Raw genomic sequence first — 19,168 nt, forward strand, 5'->3', positions numbered from 1 at the left:
GTCTCGCGACAAGGCCTTTTGCTTACTGAGGGCCCGGGCTCAGGACTGCATCGTTCGTCGGCACTAGCGTCATCTTCATTGCTATCCTCGGAACTATCTCCATCGACATGAATAATGATTTGTTCTGTTACCAAATCCACGACATGATCACTCCCCTCAGGTACCTTATTTTTTACTTCTGCGCAATAACGGTCAGCGCTAGAGTTTCGTGCCGCTACTTGTATCTATAAATGTAATTTTATTTGCGCCTTAAACAATGATGGTGCTTATTATTTTATTCAAAATGAACTACATATTTGCTATAAAAAGTGACATGGCGTGCGTTTTTGACTTAGCAATAACATTGTATTAAAAAAAAATGCTCCGTGTTGCTCTAGAGTCTAGACCATCGTAGTAGATAACTTGTAGAGTAAGTTACCTACTCTATGCTCTTACTTAAATAATGCGATTTATAACCGCACGAAAATTTACTAAATGCTACAGGTTGTAAGCTATGACAAACATACACAATAACGTTTAAGTTACATGTAATATTGTATGTATTTATTTCTTTTGTTTTAAGCTATTTTTTGAACTTCTTTGTGGACTTTTCTCTAAATAAAAACCGGCTGTAACCAAGAACTTTTCATGTCATGCAAGCAGAATCGGTGATTTCATTGAATGAGTGCATTCTCTAGCGGTAATCGAGGCAGCACGGCGAGGGACGCGAGGACGGTCGACATTCTAGTCGCCAGCCGCCACCCAATACCACCGTACCCCGCCATTCTATAGTTGCACGCCGTACGCACTATACTACGATCAAGCCGCACGAAAATGTATTACGCGTTTTAAATGTGCTAAAGTTTTAAGTGTGTGTTCGTGTGCCGAAATATAAATATACATTTTTCAATACCCAAAGTTTAAAGAAAAATAATGATGGCTCCCGAGACAGTGGTAACAGTCGATGGTAGTAATAAACCCGCTAACCAAGCGGCGTCGCCGCAACAGCAACAAGGCGGTGCATTGGACTGGATCAAAATCGACGTAGAATACTTTAAATCAACACCGGGCTTATTAAAAGTTATTGAATTGGTATGTATTTTTTAAATATCGTAATCATTGAAATAAAATAATATCTCGCGTCATTTTATTAAGGCTGTAAATAGCGTTCGTTTCGCCTTATTTCATAATTTTAACACCCATGAGAACGCAGCATGTGTTAATTCTTATTTATAATCTTTGCAAGTGGCATTGCGCAGTTTGTAAGATATGACAAGTATCTATATATTGTTTAGCGAACCTACCTGACAAATGTCCTTCGTTTGTGTCTAGTTAGCTGTTCTGTAACCGGTGCTTAGTAGGTATCTTACCTATGTAATAACGTCACCTCCATCTAAGTTGTAATTATCGAGGTCACGTGAAAAATATCTACTACTTTGAAAGAAAGTCTTGTTTGTGCGCACCACATAAGACTTTCTTTCGAGAGCTGGTCACTACGTTGAGGAATGGCGTTCATACATACAAATAAACCCAGCCTTTTATTTATTACTTAAGACGGACGTAGAATAACGACTCACTTGTCAATCATAGTAAGTTACAATTAATAAAATAAATACGTTGTAATTTTATATTTAGATGAAAGAATTTTCGACGGAATTTCAGTATAAGCATTATTATACAAGTTACATAAAATGTTTGAAACTTAGGTATATTTTGTGGGTGGGTTCTGACTACTGGGAGCTGTGCCGAGATGTAGTGTTGACATCATCGGTGAATAAATGAACACACTTTATGGTTACTCATAATAAAGGTTGGGTAAAGCTTTGCAAAATGTGTCTGTCGACTGTCCCAAGCCATGGTTTAACAGATGTTTTGTGTACATAAATGTAATTTTATAAAATTCAACATAATACATACGGTCAAATGATTCATAACTATTAAGTCACGAAAATTCTAACAGGACGACCTTGAATTTATATTATCTTGCTCTGACTTGAATGACGTTTACAAATATGTCAGGTATTTAAGGATAAACATGGTAAAAATACCACGTATTATATATATAATTCGGTAATGTGATTAATTATAAGTTACTCAGTCTAATTACTTAATTTCTCTTTATTAAGTAATGGCATTATTTCGTAATCATTATCGAAACTATATTGCAGTATATTACTTTTTGCTAACGGAAAATATGTACTTTAATATTTGTGAAAAATAATATAAAGTATGAAACATTTATGTACCACAATCCTAGAAATTATAGCTATTATTTTTAAATTACTGTCGTATCGCTTTATCGCCTCATACCAGTTAACGCATTTGTCTTCGTGGTCCTCTACCGCACTGTTTAGCTTACGTAGCCAAGGCAGAGTTGGAACTATTTTTTTGTGTAAATATAATAAATCTTAAGGTTATATCAAGGAATTACTTGACCTCACGCTTAAAGGTCGCATCTAAAAACTAATTGCTAGGAAAGTGAAAACATTGACCCCTAACCCGAGTAATATCGCCCACGCTTGCTACAATAACGAACAAATATATAGAAGAATGTTCTAGAAGATCATTTTTTTAGTTTAAACAGTTTCACCTTCAGGTATTTTTTCATTAATTAGAATAAATGTGCTTCATAGTCAATACGACAATCTACTAGTATAAGATATACTGAAACGACGACGATTAAATTATTTCTAGTAAGTTTTTATTTCTGCTTAACAATATGTTCAAATCAGTACATATGAAATTTCAAGAATTTTCTGATTTTCCTTATCAACATCGATAATAAATCACGTTGAAGAAACATTGTAGGCGTTCGGTAAATAAAAGTCCTTAATCTTTCAGAGGGTCCATTCCATATTGAATTTTTTTTTAGTAATTTAATCTTTCATCATACGATTTTTTTCTCTTAACTCGTCGTTAGGAGTTATGACAACCATCAGTCATTACGTCGAATACATATATCAAGTGTGTGACCAATTTACGCTACAGTTTTCTTTAGAAGCCCTGGAATTGTTGTTTTGTATGATTATTTCGCTTTCTATTACAGAAACTAAAAATACGTTGTCATGTGTGTATCACATTTGTATTAAATAGTATTTTATAAAATTACCGTCTCTGGGCCATAGTGGTATGTCATGGCGTAGGACGTTTTGGTTCATCTTTCAACGAATCAATATTTTTTATCATAAAAATAACTTATAAACATATATTCGTATGAGTTTATATTTGTATAAAACATCACTAAATGACAGCATGTATACAGTACAGTTAACGTTAACGTATGAATATTTTCCTCAAAACGATGTTTTTGCGAGTTGCCATTTTCGCGGCAAATTTTAATTTTGAGAGAAAGCTGTGCCGGTTAATTGCGTAAATGCATAACAACCATTTAAAAATGGTGAAATCTGTTCGAAATTTTCTGAAATTGTTTTAAATGACAACCATTATTTAATATCAGATAATTAAAGTCTTAAGTTGCAAAATTATAATAGTAAACTGTTATAACTAAACATCAAAGTTAATGTATAGGTACGTCTACTAGATCCAGTTCAAACAATTTGTATGACTCAATACTTGGCGATTAAAAAGAGTGGCGGAAAGTTTCTTGTCAGTTCTTCTTGCCCGCTCTACGCCCTTGACTTGCGAACTGGTAGTAAATGTAACTTTACTATTAATTTAACTTCTTTTTGACGTTCATAAGTGTACTTGTTTACCTATATGAATAAAGATATTTTGAGTTTGATCTTGTAGGAGTAACCAATTGCATCATCTATTCTCAACTTCCCGTAAGTATCACTATTACAAAGGTTTCGATCTTTGGACAAACATTGCTATAATATTAAGATATACTGAGTCGAGTTCTTACGAGTCGTAGGTGATTCTATAGAAATGAACGCGTGTCAAATAACATCTATAAAAATCTGATACGGATTAAGTGAATATGATTGGTACTTTAGATTCTCCTCCATAAATTGTTCCTTCAAAATCTCCTTCAGCTACAGCATAAATTGCTTACAGCAAAAAAATTGCTATTCTGCCGTAAAAATTATATCTTAATTATTTTCCCATATTTATAATTTTTCTGTACTTGGTTTGCCTAGAAGAGGTCGCTTGTCAACGATAATCCACTAGTTATTCATGTTTCTTGATTTGTCCTTTTATTGGCTAAATATATGATAAACAAGCAATGTTTTACTTGAGCGTATTTATATAAAGCCACACATAACTTTACGTATCAGGTGGGTGAAAGCTGTGAAAGTAGTTCTGGCGAAGCCTGGCCCAACGGTGACGCGTGTGCCGATCGATGTTGACACGATTGACCGGTATTTCTTGGTGTTTCTCATTTCACTTTTCGTACATATAAGTGGATACCGTGTGGCCTGTTTAGAGATTTTTATATATTGAGAAAAAAAATACCAAAGTTAGTGATTTATTTTATAAAAGGCAAACAAGTACAAAATATAATAAATGCAACATATTCCAAAACTACTAATTTGCTGTGATAGTAGTTAAAGTATTTTAGTGCGTTGTGGGTTACGGATGACTTAAATATGTTTAAACGGGCGTTAATCATAAATTTAATTATTAAACAATTTCAGTATTAGTGACATACTGGTCTTAAAAAACGTTTAGTTTTCGTGTTAGAATTCTCAAGAATGTTCAAGCTATCGAAGCGTGTAAAGAGAAACGTAAAATACTAATTACACAGACAATAACACTAACAGGCATTAATAGGTTAGTTATACCATTTCCTAACCGTCACCATGCATTAGTGGTAGCTTACATGAAGCTTGAAAAGGTTCTGGGTTCGATGCGAAGTGGAGCGAAGATTAAGGATTTGGGTTGGCACAAAATCTTGATGAAATCGTCATTAAAATAGAAATTAAATAAATGTTAAATAATAAGCAGATGTATTGTTACTGAGCATTATGTCACGCACAATTTTAAACGTTAACACCCGTGATATTTAGGGATCTTACAGCAACTGATATTTTTAGAAACTGTTGTCTTTATTACAGTATCTAGGCCGATTTTCTGCTTTTTAATTTTATAAACGAATAGTTATTTAAACTTTGAACGCTATTTAGTGTCGGCATATTTTTATTTTAAAACATTTATTGTTATTGGATCTGGTTGCTTTTTCTTTTAGTTATTTTCAATTACAATGAAATTATCAAGGTATCTGGTAAACAACATCAACATAAAGGTTATTTTGCATTTATTTCACGCATCTTATATATTTATGCTCTTTATTTAATAAAATAAAATCAGTTTCAGTCATATTATGTTAACACTTGAGTTAAATATAAGAAGCGTCAGTTTTTTACTAAAATGATGATTTTTATGAATATGGGATCCCTAACATTAGTTTTTTGTCAGTTTACAGTCAGATTTGGCTTTGAATCTTTCCCGCGCAGGAATGTTCAAGGATGTGATTGTCTGAGATAATAAGAAATTCGTCTATTTCATTATATAAATACTGTTTTATATAATGAAATAGAGATATTTTATATCCCTTACCTTGTAAATTTTATTTTATCGGTTTTCGAGGATATCATCAACAAAATAAGGATTATGATTCGTCAGTTTTACGCGTAGGTTTAAAGTATGTAATGAAGCGTGATGACTAAGAAGTATTAAAAAGGTTCAAGCCGTGACTTTTGATCTCTTAATTAACAATTACCGTTGCTAGGCCACTTAACAACAAAAAGGATGTGAAAATGTGTTATTAAAATAGTTACACAACTTCAACATTAACCCGTGAGCGCATTATAGCATTTGTTAGTTAAACAATAGACAAATAGGTGTCTCACGAGGATACTTTAATTTTCTTGGTTAGTGGTTATAAACGGAAAGAACGTGGGTCTATCCAATTATGATGTTATTTGACATTGATATAAAATATAAAAGTACCTGAAAAGGATGTTAAGCTGTATATTCTTGGAGATACTTTCAATAAAAACATATTTTCAAGTCTTTTATTCAGAATATTCTAAAAGGCCGGCATCGCACCCACTAACATGGTTGTCCATCCACGAGTAGGTATTATAGCTGGTCCGTAGGGTCGTTTGCCCCAATCATATTAAAAAGCTAAAGAAAGAGATCTAAGGCCTGCCCCATGCATATATGTGATCACTTGTGCTGAATTATCATTTCAACTTGTAATAAGAAGATATCAGTGAATCGGTCATTACAGTATCACGAAATTTTTTTAGTATCAAGAATGTCTTTCAGATGTACCTATACATACCTAAACACTTTGTATACTAAAGTATTGTATGTCTTGCCAAGGTCACTTCGATGCGATTGTACACGACATTCAAGTCGATAATACTAACAAATTCTTGAAGTCACGTAAAGTTGTATTGATGTCAAATATATATTTGTATATTGGTATGTTAAGCATGTTTCGTTGGCTTTTAGCACAGATAGACCTCATTATCGTAATATTGTGCTAAAATCTGTAACGAATTGAACGCGCAAGTGTTATGATTGAAATTCAGACAAATAATAGATTGTTTATTGTTACTCTGCGCAACATTTAATGTACAAAAACAGTTAGTACTTTTTTTTCTGAATAATTATAGACCTTCTACGCTATATACTAATATATTATAACTCATAGTGTTGATGAAAAATTATCTGTTTTTAAATTTTATTCATTAAATTACTTCAAAAATTCGCTGAGATTATGAAATAATATAACTGTGGCATAATTTCGCAGCCGAGTTGAATCATATGACACCTCAATCATCAAGGCACAGATGGAAAAGGCCACCTTCAGATTTATTTAAAATCGGTGAAAAGTGGCCAAAATCATAAAATGTGTATTTGTTAAAAGGCTAAAAATAGGACAATTTGATTTAAGCGTCCATGGATTCCTGCGCCATATTGTCCAAATAAACAAAAGCGAATCATAATTTTAGCTGTCAGATAAATTTTTTTCTGTATTGTTTTTAGAAAAACCTGTCGGTTTCCTTAAGATGTTTACCTTTACTTAACAAATAGCTGTTAATAAGTATCAGTTAAATCGTCTATTTAAATGATACTAAACAAAATGCATTTTATATAAGGAAAATGTAATGCATCTTTTAGGTTGTAAACCAGCTATTGTTCGAACAATGTATTTATAATATACGAAACTTCTAACTGTAGCTGCATGTAGGCGATAAAATATGTGAATTGTGATTTGTTGGTCCAAGGTGGGTTACATCCAATTTTGGCTTTGCAGTAGGTCGTTATATAAAAATATGAATATAAATAAGTATCTTTAATAATACAGGCGTTTTTAAGGCAGTTTGCCGCGCACTATCACTATGGAAACTGCTACACTTCGATATATTTCCGAACCAATTCGGCTTAGGATTATTCAAGATAAAGGGGAAAAATTATTAAAAGGCCGGCAACACACTTGCAAGCCCTCTGGCAATGTGAGTGTCTATCGATGGCGGTATCATTTAACATCAGATGAGCTTCTTGCATGTTTTCCCTCTGTTACAGAAAACAAAAGGCTTTGAATTAATTAATTAAATTGTTATTCTTTCAAGTTAACCAGACTTTTATGCCTTTCGATCGAACCTAGGTCTACTAATCTATGGATTATTACAAGTCCTTTTAAGAGTTGTATTAAAAAAAACATAAAAGTTATTATTGTAAAAAGTACTTAAATAAATAACCTTGAACATCAGTTAAGTTGAATCAATTAAAAGGCTTTTCAATGTTTAATTTGTACCATTTTTATGTTCCTTCCCACAATGCTTTAAACCACATAACTTCCGTTCCGTTAAGTAGTTTTTGCGTAATACGTGTAGGTGGAAACGTTAAGAAGATTTTGTGTTCTACAGTTGCAGTTAATTTAGTCGAACGATATTTTCTTGAAATACAATTCATAAAATCATATTAATAATGGTGTAAATGTAAAATTTAACTAAAAATTATTTAACTTAATTATTAATTTAACTTGAATAACGGGAACTAAGGCGTTCTCAAGAACAAATCCTTGTATGCCTCAATAACTGTAGATGCCACGGTAGACTGCTTATATATACAATAAGGTTTTACACAAAGCCATTTACGTTGCTATGGGGAACAGCTGCAACTGGGAGGTGTGGTAACGGGAAGCGTATATTGACTCGGGTCATTGACCGTAAAACTATTTATAGTTCAACTTCACAACTGACCGACATTTTTTTACGTTGTTTTTTTTTTACATAATCTCGCATTGTCTGCGAAGGTGTAGGACAGGGACCACGGATCTCAAATTGCTACGGTCCAGACATACCTGTCTCGCTCCATGCACTTTCGTTGGGCACGTTATGGGCACGGAAATCGTATATAAATATACGGGTAGGAAGAGCTGAGATTTAGCAGCATGACTCCTGTTTGACAAATCGAATATGCTTTACCATGCAATAGTCTATATTAGTAGTAGTAACATAGAGCCACTGAAAAAGTAAATGAAAGTTCTAGCCTTTTGAAAGGCTTCACAAATCGCATTTTGGATAAAAAAAAATATAATGACACAATTATGTTATAACACTATCGCTTTCTCACTTCTGAGAGTCGTGATGCTGCCAACCCTGTTGAGGCCGATTACTGTTCTGCTGCCATCTGTGATAATCTCCATCTAGGTAAATGGTGTCGAGACATTAGTGGCCAGGTTTTGATATCTGATCGGTCCATCGTCGTGGACTGCGTCCCCTTGGTCTCTTTCTTCCCATTTTCCAGGTTATTATAAGTTTTTCAAGGTTGTCATGAGGTTTCCTGGCAATGTGGCCAAAATATTGCAACACTCTGGAGACAAATGCTTGAAATTCTCTTGGTGTTTCTGCAGTTTTTGAAGACTTTAGACGTTGGTCCTATGAGCTGTCCATAGAATATGCAACATACGTTGCCAGCAGCACCTCTCGAAAGCGTCGTGCGGCGTCTATCAGATATTTTTATGGTCATTTGGCGGTATGGAGGAAAATGGGAAAGTGTTTAAACAATGTACGAGTACTTCATTATAACATTACGTATATAATTAGCATGTCTATTAAACCAATGCTTACCCTGGATGCGAATCGGAACTGCTTGTGTTAAGCCAAATGAAATCGCTGGCACCAACTAGAATTAAAATGAACAAAACAAACAAAGGGTATGGCGAAAGGTTACATCGACGGGTGAGAAATTCACTGACCTCGAATATATAATATGATAATTGAATTTTATTTATATTTGGGCGTTGATAAGTATAGTATTAACATAACTTTCTTATGCCGACTAACTAGAAATAGATCTATTAATCAATGTATTAATCAATTATGCCTTTTAAAATATATTTATATTGCATAGGTTTCTATTAAAATTGCAGTTTTCGTAATTTAACAATTGTGCTTATTATGTACTTCCAGCAATGAAGCTAAGCTTAATAATGCAAGCATGAAGGATAAATATTTCATATTGGATTTCCTAATAATCAAAAGTAAATTATAGATAAAAGTAATTAAAACAAATATAACCGAATTCATATACATATCTGTCAAATGAAAAGGGGAAAACGGTATAATTTATTGTTTATACATGGCGCCTTTTATACTTGCTTAAATAGAACAGTCAGATGAACAGCGAAACGCTAATCAGCCACCTCATCTTAAGTCGATATGGATCTTATCCAGTCTTAGAAGGGAGCCCTACAACATCCCTAAACGTGTAGATTCGACTCCCCAAGGAAAAAGGAAACGTGGCCGCCGTAAACAATCTTGAGGCCATTGGGTTTGGCCAAGTTAACTGCGTAGCTCAAGAAACAACGCGACGGCGATGCATTGTGGACGCGTTCTGCCCCTCGTGGGATATAGGAAAATGTCAAGTCTAACCTTATCATATTCCAACAATATAAGTACAGGTGGCATCACCTATTGAACGCCACCATCACCATCATCACCAATATGTTCATCTTATTGTACTTGCGTTTCGTGCGGTGAGTGAGACTCCCGGAGCCCATCAATTCCCCCCCCCCCCAGGATATGAAGATGCAGTTTAAACAGAGATTACCCCAGGGGGGTACCACACGTTTCCGCTGTGGAGAATCCCCCGTCTGAGCGTCCATCATCAGAACAATCAGTATTCGGTGGTGGATGCACAGGCTGCCCTTCGTATTCTGGGGTGGGCAAAAACTGCGCAAAAAACTTTAACTTTAGGTTTCGATCTCGGGGCAAACGGAAGAATTTACCGAAGGCATCCCCTTCCACGCTCTCAGTGGACTTTACCAATGTTAGGGGGCTCAACTCTAATCTTAACGCGGTTCACTTTCACCTCGAAACTGCGAAGCCGGCCTTATTCTTCCTTACTGAGACTCAGATATCCTCCCCGGCTGATACTTCCTACCTCTCCTACCCGGGGTACAAATTGGAACATTCATTGGTGCCGCGGGCGGGAGTTTGTACGTCAGAGAGGATATCTGTTCTCGTCGCCTCGGGTCGCTTGAAGGAAGGGACCTATCTAGCCTCTGGCTGCGCGTAGACTGCGATGACCATCCGCGATTCTACGCATGCCTGTATAGGTCCCATAGCGGAAATACCGAAACTGACAGACTCATTGAGCACATCCAAATGGCTACAGATTCCCTGCTCGAAGGGGTTCCTACCGCTGAAATCGTGATACTTGGCGATTTTAACGCTCACCATGCCGATTGGCTCGGCTCGGAAACCACCGATCACGCGGGAAGATCCTTTCACGACTTTGCTTTAGCTTACGACCTGTCACAAATGGTCCCTGCGATTACGCGAATACCAGATGTGGATGGTCATAAACCCTCTTTGTTGGACCTTCTGCTGACCTCACATCCGGAGACCTATCAAGTCTCTGTTGACCCGCCATTGGGTTCATCGGATCATTGTGTGGTCCGGAGTACTGTGCCTACTACGCGCCCTTCTCGGCCCCGTTTTTCGGGTTGTCGCCGTATTTGGCACTATCGGTCAGCAGATTGGGATGGGATGCGGTCTTTCTTTGCGTCCTACCCTTGGGGGCCTATGTGCTTTTCGTCGCAAGCTCCAGATTCCGTCGCTGCCTCTGTCACCGAAGTGGTTCTGCAGGGCATGGAACTCTTTATTCCATTTTCTGCGGTGCCGATCGGTGGCAAGTCACAGCCCTGGTTTAAGCGTTCTTGCAAGGCAGCATCGCGTCGAAAGCGAGAATGCTTTAATGCATGGGCGGAAGCGGCGATATCTCGTGATTCCAATACTGGCGAACATAAAAAAAGCATATAACTCAGCCTCCAGGTCCTTCAAACGGGAAATCGCTAAGGCAAAGTCAGAGCACATCGCTAGATTTGGCGAGAGATTGGCCCAACTCCCTTCGGGGACTCGAGCCTTCTGGTCTCTCGCCAAAGCTGTACAAGGGAATTTTTGTCAGCCATCCATTCCACCGCTGACATTCATAAGTCGAGCGGGCCGGATGGTATCCCTCCAATTGTACTCGCTCGGCACTGTCCCGAAGTGCTGGAAGACCGCTTCGATACATCCGATCCCTAAAAAAGGCGATCGCTCTGATCCGTCCAACTATCGTCCAATAGCTACAACCTCCTGGTTCTCCAAAATAGTGGAATCCATTATTAATGGCCAGCTCTTGAGGTATCTAGAGGGCCACCAGCTGATAAGCGATTATCAGTACGGCTTTCGTCGTGGTCGTTCGGCTGGTGACCTTCTAGTATACCTTACACATAGATGGGCAGAGGCAATTGAGTCCAAGGGGGAGGCGCTAGCGGTTAGTTTGGACATAGCGAAAGCCTTCGATCGGGTGTGGCACAAAGCACTGCTCTCGAAGCTTCCAGCCTACGGGCTTCCATAGAAATTATGCGACTGGATCTCCAGCTTTCTGGCCGATTGGAGCATCAAGGTCGTCGTCGACGGAGCATGTTCCGTGAATTAAACCCGTGAATCCCACAAGGCTGTGTTCTATCCCCGACCCTGTTTCTTCTGCATATCAATGACATGTTGCAACTTAGCAACATTCATTGCTATGCGGACGATAGCACTGGGGATACTCTTTACACTAGCCGGGCAGGTATTTCTCGGGCAGTTGTCGATGAGTACCGGAACAAACTTGTGTCTGAAGTCGAAACTCTACTACGTGGAGTCTTGGACTGGGGTAGACTAAACCTAGTCCAATTTAACCCCAAGAAGACACAAGTTTGCGCGTTTTCCGCGAAAAAAATACCCTTTGTCGCTACTCCTCTTTTCGAAAACACTCTTCTTGAAGCCACAGCCAGCATCGGAATACTTGGCGTTGACATATCGAACGACGTTCAGTTTCGCAGTCATTTGGAGGGAAAGGCTAAATTAGCCTCCAAAAAGCAAGGCGAGACGGTACTTCACTCTGGGCCACCGCTTGCAACTCTATAAAGCGCAAATACGGCCCCACATGGAATACTGTTCTCACCTCTGGCCGGGGGCTCCCCAGTACCAGCTCCTTCCACTTGACAGTATCGAATATTAATATTATTATTATAGTATTCGAATCGTCGATGTCCAATCCCTCTCCGAGTGGCTTGATCCTTTGGCGTTGCGTAGAGATGTGGAGACACTCTGCATCTTCTACCGCATTTACCATGGAGAGTGTTCAGAGGAGTTGTTCGGATTAATACCTGCAGCTGAGTTTCATCATCGGACGTCGAGGCAGAATACAAAATTCCACCCGTATCACCTCGACGTCCGCCGTTTCACGACTGAGCGTTTTTCAAGGCAATTTTTGCCGCGCACCACCGCTATGTGGAACCAGCCCACTGAAGTATTTCCGAACCAATTCGACTTAGGGTCCTTCAAGAAGAGAGCGTAGAAATTCTTAAAAGGCCGGCAACGCACTCGCGAGCCCTCTGGCATTGAGAGTGTCCATGGGCGGCGGTATCACTTAACATCAGGTGAGTCTCCTGCCCGTTTGCCCCCAATTTAATTTAAAAAAAAAAATTGGAAATGATAAGTACGTTTTTGAAGTCAGTCAAAAAAGAGAGATTTCTCCGTAATCAGAATTTACGTTATCAATTCGCTGGTAGACACTATCTACATGCAGATTAGTTATCATTCTATCGTTGTATCGGAAATCCGGTACTTGTTATTTAGAGCGAAATTTTAACATGTATGACCATTGATATATGGAGGTGGGGTCCCATGTGAATGCGTGGCACATTGGAGTACGCACTTTCACCGGCGCACGAGTCGCACACATGACATCGATTTTTGGCCTCGTTTACTTTCAACGTCTTTGTTGCATTTCCAAACGCATTAGTTTAAATGGCGCAGTGTGAAATCGTTATTGCTTACCTAATTTGTATGAATACCTTACTATTTTATCTGAGCACACAGGTTACAAACTTAAACTGATAATTTTTACTCTTTTAGTAAGACAATTTGTTCAATTCATATTTTAGGTGATCAACATCTTGTTTCTTTATGACTATATAACAGCTGTCTAAAGGAGTATCTATAGCATTACGATTCGTAGCAATAACGACTGGTAAATTGTTTATAGAAACCGAGTATAAGTTGTCAAAAGTGTAAATAACACCTGTTTGCGAACATTACGACACGCAGCTCGCGTATGTTCCGGCATCGGCTATAACCGGTTCTAGCCGGTGGGGAGGCACCGGAGTCCATTTACCTGGCCCCGTTGCCCTAGTACTAGGGTTTTACCGCTAAGATTTCAATTAACTAAGCAAACTGTTCAATTGTAAATATTATGGAGCTGTTTTGTATCGCCTTATGAATAATTTCTAGTAATAGTTAAGTTTAAATCGTACGATTTACGATTACGATTTCTGTATATATTCGTTGTATATGTGATCCAACCTCAAAAGGTATTTTATAGTTATTGTAACATACTACTGCAACTATATAGTCAAATGCATGTGTAATGTTTAAGATATAGTATGACAGACTTTGCTGGTTTCGTGACTATGCTTTCAGAGAACGCGAAACCTAACTCATTATTATTTATAGTTATTTGATAATTTAAAGTTACTTAATTAATACGTACACGATGTAATACATAAAGTATTCATTAAACATTTGTCGTTGTTATTAAACATGTTTATAAAGGTCAGGTTCAAGGACCAGGAAAATCAATATTTGTGACCATTTTTAAAGAGTTGTTAAATCAATATTATTGTCTAGACTAGATTACGTCTAGACTGCCTGTAGTTTAAATCCTATTAGGAAATGAATATGAGGATGCTTCATCCAGTGCAATAACCAGACGGTCAAATATGTTCTTAGTTAAATGTTAAAACGACCTAGAGGGTCAGTATTTGTGAGAAAAGGAAGAATGATGAATTACATTACTGTAATTGTAATAGAATAAAGCTTAGCAGTTTTTAAATATTTTACCAAATAACAAAGATTAATTAGAAATGAAACTACAACTAGGTTACAATTAATAATTAGTTAAAATATAATCTAAACGTAGGCTGTATATAAAAAATAGAATAATTTAAAATCTCATTGGTTTAGGTTAATTTAATTAAATATTGGTTGAATTTAACTGATGCCACAAATGTTCTATTATTTTACCATAAACAACAAACGTCAAATTGATAGAGACGGGAGATGTGTGTCGAGTGACGAAACTATTATTAAATTTATGAAGGCTTTAGTTATTATTTGTTACGTATTAAAAAAAAAATACCTACCTACATATACATTATATTTTTTATATGGTATAACAAATTGGATTTCTGCTCATACATGATTTTTACAGTTTTGATCTTAACGGCTCTAACAAAAGTTTTATGGTCCATTTTTAAATTTCCAGATTGTCGGCATAATATGTATGTCTCTGGGCACTCCATACTCCTCGTCATGGTACGTGTTCGTGGCTGTGACTGCATTTATCACCACTCTCATGTGGAGTTTCGTGTACCTACTGAGTGTCAAGGACGCTTTGAAGATACCGATCAATTGGGTTTTATCTGTAAGTAATCTATAGACCATAAATATAATGGTTCGGCACATAGTACGGGGTCGGACAAAACTATTATATTGTTTTGGGTTGGCACCTAAACTTGTCTGTTTCTTCTCCCATTGATACAGGAATGACCATAAAACAAATATTTTTTACATAAGTTCTAGATGAGTTTATATAATACTAAATTTTTGACTAATAGTACATCTATAAGTTATCGAAGCTCACAAGCATCAAAACGTAGAAACATTTATATAATTTTAATTTTATACTAAATTATTCCATTATATTTTTTTCACTACAAAGTATCTGTTTTTGGGTTTTCATAATAGAAAACGTACATACAAAATAATAATATATGATACTAATCATAAGATATTAAATGTAAAGTAAAATAGAAATATAGCAACAAATTAAAGCACTTTTTTCTAACTTTATGTTCTCATTCAACCATAATATCTATAGCCTAAATGCTTATCAAAGTCGTTTATAATTGGAAAACTAATTAGTTCACACCAATACGCACCTATATGACATCATTACAAATTTAATTAAAAATTTAGTTCAAAAGTTATTAACGTCAATTATGACAAATACCTATTTTATTATTATCAAATCCGATGTAAATATTTAAAATGATCCATTTTTTTTCAAAATTCCATATTATGTAAAATGAATACAACAGAACAAAGCGCGCAGTAATTTTAAGGTAATAAAAATACTAGAGATTCAACCGATTCGATAAAAAATGTATTAATTCGACTTTCATTGTTTTCAGGAGCTGATAAGCACCGCTATAGAGACGCTGTTCTACCTGATAGCCTTTATCGTGATGTTTACATCGATATATGGCACCTATGGACGCAACGTTGCTGCTGCAGTAAGTAAAATTCTATGCAGAAATACAATATACTGACTTATAGTCTATAGAAAAAAGAGTGGCGGAGAGTTTATTGCCAGTTCTTCTCTGCCCTTGATTTTAGAACTGGCAAAAATGTAAAATTGAAAGCATTTTATATACATTTCTGTTTTGACGTTCATAAGTGTACTTTGTGTTACCTATATGAATAAAATATGATTTTGAATTTGTGAATTGCTCTGAGGGTGGTTCTTCTAAATTACCAAAGGAAAAGTTTTAATCTTTAGGGATTTTTTTCAAAACTATTTTCTAAGATATTTATTGAAATAGTTATAGTCAGAAAGCGCTTAAAAACAAATTCACTTTTGGACGAATAATAATATTGTAGAATTTATTGATGCCTGAAATGAATATAAAAAAATACATGACGTTATAATTTGTCTTATCTAATCACATTCGGAAACAAGTGTTCACCTTTGCTGAGATCATCGAACGATTTAGTCACGAGCTTAAAATGTCTGACTAATATTTTCTTTAACCAATTCTTATTATAAACAAGTTAATTACGTGCACCAAAACATAAACTCGCTTTCTCGATAAAATTACCTGGTTTATTTGTTTTGTACTGCGAACTTGATTTTGATAAACCTAACATTGTATATTATGTATGTATATAATGAAATAAAAATTCTCTTCACGCAACAAATAATAATATTTGTCCACAATAAACATAACGTGTCAGGTTAATTATGACAAAAAGGGTGGCATAGTTTTTATACTATTTGTGACTTAGCTAACTCAAGCTATATCTTATACTATCGATACGCTGTTACGAAACACGTTATATAACAATAATATTTTTGAGCATTTTAACGAACGCAATTTATTAATACTTCAAATAGTCAACTCGTTCTTAAATTTACCGAGTTTTCATTTCATTAAAGTACTGATCAAAATCAAGCACGATATTCCACACATTTATTTTCTTAACGGGCAACCCAATCGCATTGACAGTGTACACGGGCAACGGTACTTAGAATTAGGAGCTTCCTGCTCGTTTGTTCTGTAAAAAAATAACATAGTTTTAAGTTAACATATTAATATTTTTTACAGGTATTCGGTATCTTCAACACCCTGGCATATGGCTACAGCTCCTACTTGCTGTACAATGAGCACAGAAACGGTGCCTCAGGCTTGGCGTGAGCTTAATAAGGCTTGAGCGGCAAATAACCTCCGAACAATATTAAGTTTATTATGGTTTAGCTGTAATTTTAAAATTATCTCAATGTACAGCCAATATTATAGTTTTGCACCGTTTGACGAATTAATATGCGATTTTTATGAATTAATAAGATTTAATGTTAGTTTATTAACGAAATTGAAATTATTTTAATGGCCATAAAATACCAATGATATTGGTTACAGGTTATATTTATTATTGTTCTGATTGTGTTCATCGTGACTATTGTTTTCTTTTGAAACTTTTATATTTTTGCTGAATTTTCAATCATTAACGCGCCTTTCAAACGCTTATCTTTGACCCTTAATACTTAATTTCATCTCATTAAATCTATAGCGTAGTTTGACTGCGTTTGACTAATTCCCGGAAAAGAAACCAAATTCATACATTTTGTTATGTCTCTAAACAAATGATCTTTATATATAAATATCAAATGTATAAATAAGCACGAATTCAGCTTAGTTGTTGTCTACTGGAAACTAGAAACTGTTATCGATTTCTCTGATAATCTAGTGAGTTTTGTAGTTAAAAAGAATACTTGAATTTTTGTTAAACGATTGAAAATTCAGCTTCTAGCTTTCTAAGTTATGTTTGTGTATACTTTCAGCTATTAGCCCAAAGTTCACAGGTTTTCGTTAAATATCACTAAGCTTACATTAACACGAGGTTAAACGGTTATATTCGGTGAGCTTTGGTATTAATGTTTCTTGTACTGAGTACGTCATACACCGTCCAAGTTTGTTGTCATTTGACATAGTTTATTAAAGTTACACGTATTTGCATGACTGCACATTTCTTTAATTATAAAGCCTAGTCGAGAATAAGGATTAATTCATATTCAAAAAGGTTACTTGTTATATACTTTATATGTATTACTTGGGGGTTTAAAGGGTTACGTAAGAAAAGGCAACAGTTTGGCATTTCATTTTTTATATTTAGATTTACGGAGTTTAAATTTTTTATCTCGAATATAATTAAATTTCGATGAGAAGTTTCTTATACTTAGGTTATATCTAATTATTAAATCGAGTACCTTCTGAGAGTATATTTCACAATATTAGATTAATTTATAAACTAATTTGTAAAAAGATAATAAATGTATGTTAACAAAGCTATCTTTTATTGGTTTCTTTAATTAGCGACGCGCAACGAGAGCGCGACCGTCTCGGTTTTGATTAATAACAATTGTTCCATTTTTTAAATTTACAGAGGTTCTTCTGGGCAATTATTTGACCTGTGAGTGAAGGAAAAACTACGATAAGCATAAATAAGAGAAAAAACACTTTATTCCTTATTAGATGGTGTAAAAAGGCTATTGGTTACAACATTTCATTCAGATACTATATCTGACTCCATTACCTATTTTTTTGGCCAAACGGGCAGAAAGCTCACCTAATGTTAAGTAACAATGGAAACTCACAATACAAGAGCTCGCAATTACGTTGCCTTTTAAAATTTTTGTTGCCTTGGTGCGCTCTTTTTGTGAAGTAAAATTGGTTAGGAAATGTATTGGCATTTATCATACGAAACTCGTATCGTTTTTGAATCTCACCTGTAGGCCCTCAATATAATGCCGTTTACAGTTCATTTTCGGTCTGATGAAATATTCTTAAAGAAGAAACAATGGGTAGGTTAATTGTTTTCTAAAACTGAATAATGACTGACTCAATGTGCCAATACAGATGTATTTTCGACTCCAAATATATAAATATTCTAGTCATATTTTTGTATTTTACGACACAATTATAGTTGAACAATTGAAATGATATCAGACACATTAAAAATATATTTAATGAGTTCGTAAATATATAAATAAACGAATATTTCCTTGTAACAATACTTTTCAAATCATGGTACAGAACCGAATAACAAGAACCCGTAACCCGTCACTAATGAAGTGTCGTTTCCGATAAAAAGGATGTTGTATACTAAGAAACTTAATTTTTAAGATCATTTCAATAAAGTGTTAAAATAGGCATTAGGGGTTAAGCATTCAGCCTCTGGGAATCACGCTCTTGGAGACGGCATGTTTAATATGACGTAACTGCAGCCTGACGCGAGCGGTGAAGAAATATCCTATACTTATGATACGAAATATTATGATAAAACCTTTAACCAACGTTGAATTCAATATGGATATTAATCTCATTGATGTTGAT

The 19,168-nt window shown here is 35.5% G+C and overlaps 1 protein-coding gene across 1 annotated transcript; it reads left to right on the forward strand.

The window, feature by feature from the left end:
• The first annotated feature begins 710 nt into the window (after positions 1 to 710).
• LOC123711224 lies at positions 711 to 18,120 on the forward strand. Its single transcript, XM_045663709.1, has 4 exons — positions 711 to 1,071; positions 14,761 to 14,919; positions 15,689 to 15,790; positions 16,883 to 18,120. The coding sequence occupies exons 1-4, from the start codon at positions 913 to 915 to the stop codon at positions 16,970 to 16,972; spliced, it is 510 nt and encodes a 169-aa protein (XP_045519665.1). The 5' UTR covers positions 711 to 912; the 3' UTR covers positions 16,973 to 18,120.
• The last annotated feature ends 1,048 nt before the right edge of the window (positions 18,121 to 19,168 follow it).

This window comes from Pieris brassicae, chromosome 6, assembly GCF_905147105.1.
Source record: "Pieris brassicae chromosome 6, ilPieBrab1.1, whole genome shotgun sequence".
In the NCBI taxonomy this organism is placed as follows: Eukaryota; Metazoa; Arthropoda; class Insecta; order Lepidoptera; family Pieridae; genus Pieris; species Pieris brassicae.